Genomic DNA, 3823 nt, shown 5'->3' with positions numbered 1-3823 from the left:
TGTAACATCTGAGCAAAATACCCAGAACTGGAACCAGACAGCTTGCCTTGAACGCTTCATCAGGCATGTTCCTCTGTAATAAGCCAAACTATAGACATCTGGTGGACAATACCCTATGGGCTAGTTTGGGACTGAACACAAGTCTGTTTTGGTGCTCAGGTCTCTTTTGAATAGAAGGCAAGCAACTCTGGGTTTTGTCATGATACATTTAGGCAAGGGCTTTGAAAGAAAACTGATTCACTACCTTCATTCATGTTGAATTTTAGCAAATCTAAAATTTACTCTCTCCCCTCATTCACTACCCTCACTCATCTGAAAGACTCAAGAGTGGTATTACAGGAACTCGTTCTCCAAGTGACAACGTGTCCATGCGTCACTTTGACGTGGGACAAATGCCAACCTCAAAGGAGCACCTTACAGAGTTCAGTTCTATTGTTTACATAAATTGTTCTGTATTAACTTGGGAAAGCCTAGTTTTTGTATTCGTGTCCCCCTTTTGCATCTCTATTTGTCAAAAAAGGGCTGCAAAGGCAAAGGAGAGAGTCCCAGTTCTTGGATGCTTGCCAGGAGAATGTAACTCTATCCCAGTCTCTGCCTAAGGTAGTGGCTAATAAATGGTCCATCATCTGTGTCATCCAGTTCTGTCCCTCCACGAGGCTCCGAGTGTTAAAAGGCAACAGAGCAAGCCTCAACCTGTGTCAAGAGTAACACTACAGCCAGCACAGGGTCATGAAATAAAGGAGAGTATCTAGCCTAATTATCATGCTTATGAAGCAGCCTTTCGAAAAACACAGCCAAGTCTCACAGCTATCACACTCGGTAGATTTACGGTCCCTGTAATAAGCTTCCACGTTTAAATCTTTGCTACAGGGACGGACTGCGCCCGTCTGTGGGATGCCTTGCACCTCAGCCCTGGCCAGCTTGTGGATTCCCGGCTGCAGGAGCAGCATCTGGGGCTGAGCCCGGGTTTGCAGAGCACCGCTGTGCTCAGCCACCGGACCCTACCTGACAGTTCAAACTCCCTTCCTCTGTGTCTCCCTCCTCCCTTTCCCTTCCTATAAAGTCGAAATGAAGGTGTGGGCAGTCGGTTCCTGCATGCTCTCCCCTCCCCACCGCAGCCCGAGGAGGGAGAGCGGGAGCTGACTCCTCGGCCGGGCGAGGCGGGAAGGGAGGGACCCGCCGCTCCCTCCCCTGCCGCGGGGACGGCGGCGGAGCTGAGGGGGGCTCGGCTCTCCCCCGCGGAGGAGGCAGGCCGGCGGAGGGCGGCCCGGCAGAGCGGTCCCCGCCGGCGGGGAGCGGGGCCGCCTGTGCCCGCGGGTGCCCCGAGGGAGGGAGGCGCTGCCTGCCCAGGGAGCGCCGCTGCCCCGCCGCGGGGCGGGGGCGGCCGGGCGGCACCTCAGAGCGCGGCAGCGGGGCCGGCCGGTCGCAGGGCTCCTCCCGCCGTGGCGCTGCCGGGCCGGGCCGAGCCGGGCCGGGGGCGGAGGAGGCGGGGAAGGGGGGAGCCGCTGCCGTCACCGAGGCTCCCGGCTCGCTCGCCTCGCCGCCGCGGCAGCCCCAGCCCCGCTCCCACCCCCTCGCCTGCCCCCACCCTCCTTCCCTTTCTCTCGCTCTCTCGGCGAGAGCAGTGTGCCTCCCTTCCCAGATGGCAGCCGGCAGCGCCATGCAGCCTCCCGTTCCTCCTCCTCTCCATCCTCTCCGGCTCTAAGTCAATGCCATGCTGCCGCTGCTCCTCCCGGCACTGCTGGCCGCCTGCCTGCCGCCCAGCCAGGGCTGGAGCCCCTCGGCGGCTGCCAGCGGGCAGGAGGAGCAGGAGCAAGAGCTCTTCTTGCCCCCCGTCAACTCCTCCTCGCGCTCCTTGGCCAGCCTCGAGATGGACCTCGACGGGGCAGCAAGCAAGGAGGAAGGCAGCACCACCAGCCCGGGCACGCCGGCTGCCCCTAGCCAAGAGCCCTTCCCTTCCACTCCCACCTCCTCCGGTCAGCAGCAGCAGCAACAGCAGCGTCCCCAGCCGCAGGGGCAGCCGCAGCCCGCCGAGGACCCGCACTGCAATATCAGCGTGCAGCGGCAGATGCTGAGCTCGCTGCTGGTGCGCTGGAGCCGCCCGCTGGGCATCCAGTGCGACCTCCTGCTCTTCTCCACCAACAGCCACGGGCGGGCCTTCTTCTCCGCCGCCTTCCACCGCGTGGGGCCGCCGCTGCTCATCGAGCACCTGGGGCTGGCGGCCGGCGGCGCCCAGCAGGACTTGCGCCTCTGCGTGGGCTGCAGCTGGGTGCGGGGCAGGCGGGTCGGGCGCCTCAGGGGGGGCGCCGCACCTCAGGCCGCCGCCGCCGCCTCCTCCTCCTCCTCGCTCTCCTACCCGCCGGCGGCCGAGCCCGGCCAGTACTGGCTGCAAGGGGAGCCTCTGAATTTCTGCTGCCTGGATTTCAGCCTGGAGGAGCTGAAGGGGGAGCCGGGCTGGCGGATGAACCGCAAACCCATCGAGTCTACCCTGGTGGCTTGTTTCATGACTCTGGTCATCATCGTGTGGAGCGTGGCCGCCCTCATCTGGCCGGTGCCCATCATCGCCGGCTTCCTGCCCAACGGCATGGAGCAGCGCCGCAACACCGCCGCCGGCACCGCCGCCGCCGCCGCCGCCAAGTAGCCTCTCCCGGTGAATCGCTCCCCCGCCCTTCTCTTCGTCGTGTGGTGTGGAGGGACGCGGGGCGGCCGCCTCCCGCCGGGCCGGACTCTGCCGTGTTTTTTTCTTGTTTAAAGCGTGTCACAGGTGGCGCGGCGAGACGCCGAGGGGCCGCGGGGGCCGCGGGGCTGCCTGAGGGCCCGGCCCGCCCTGCCCTGAGGGGAGCAGCTCCGCCGCGCCACCAGCCCCGCCCCGCCCCGCCGCCGGAGACGACCAAATCCTGTGTGCTCCTTTTATATCTTTAATACCCGTTTTAAACGAAACTTTTAGTAAAAAAGAAGAAAAGAAAAAAAAAAAAAAAAAAACAAAGAAAAAGCCCCCCTCCCCAAATCAACGCAGGAAATAAAAGACCCTCCTATTCAACCGCGTTTGTTGTAGTCGGAGTAGCTTTTTTGTATATGAATTCAGTTGGAGAGGGCTTTTTCTTTATTTACAGAAAGGGAAGTCTCTTTTTGGCAGGATCGAGAACGGAAGCACTATATATATAAATATATATTGTTATTGCTGAAGCTGAACTTGAACAAACCTTTTACACTGTATTTCCCGGTTGAGATAGTGTGTATTTATTATTGTAGCTCTGCGTTACTTGGCTTTTAATACAGAGGTTTTCTTTCTGGAGCCACCGTAGCCCTTTGTCAGTCTGTTTTCGCCAGGGTGGGATGGAGGGTTTGGCCGATTTCCCCATCTGCAAACCGGCTGCGAAGCTCCTTTCCCCATGATATGATATTACTAAGGGTTGTTGGTGGAAAAAGGGGAATCCCAAATTCTTTCTGAATGGCATTTATCCTATCCTTAGGATAGATTTAGGTCTTTATGCCTGCATAAGGGTGGGGTGGGATGGGGAACATGTCTGTGCCAGAGATCCTCCAAGGAGATTTATTTAGCACCACTCCACAGACTGGCTTTATCCTTGGACTGAGGTCTGCTGTTTTCGGTCCTGGGAAGATGAGGCCCACTCTTCGAGGTGTGTTAAAAGCAGCCTGGGGGCAAGCCTCTGACTTCCACAAAGTATATTCTTCAGAAACAACTCAGATGCAGTGTATTTGCTGAAGGCATGGTAATACCGTGCCTCTTTTTCATCTACCAGTCCACAAGGTTGCTCGCAGAAAGCCCATGGGGTGGTGAGAAGGTAGGAGATGCCGGTCC

General features: G+C 59.0%; 1 protein-coding gene across 1 annotated transcript; it reads left to right on the top strand.

Moving 5' to 3' along the window:
• The first annotated feature begins 1416 nt into the window (after positions 1-1416).
• TMEM158 (transmembrane protein 158) lies at positions 1417-3295 on the top strand. The gene has a single exon (XM_064444089.1). The coding sequence runs from the start codon at positions 1715-1717 to the stop codon at positions 2639-2641; it is 927 nt and encodes a 308-aa protein (XP_064300159.1). The 5' UTR covers positions 1417-1714; the 3' UTR covers positions 2642-3295.
• The last annotated feature ends 528 nt before the right edge of the window (positions 3296-3823 follow it).

The sequence above is a fragment of the Phalacrocorax carbo genome, chromosome 2, assembly GCF_963921805.1.
Source record: "Phalacrocorax carbo chromosome 2, bPhaCar2.1, whole genome shotgun sequence".
NCBI classification, from domain to species: domain Eukaryota; kingdom Metazoa; phylum Chordata; class Aves; order Suliformes; family Phalacrocoracidae; genus Phalacrocorax; species Phalacrocorax carbo.
The sequence above is the reverse complement of the archived record's forward strand: the minus strand, read 5'-3'. Positions and strand labels throughout refer to the sequence as shown.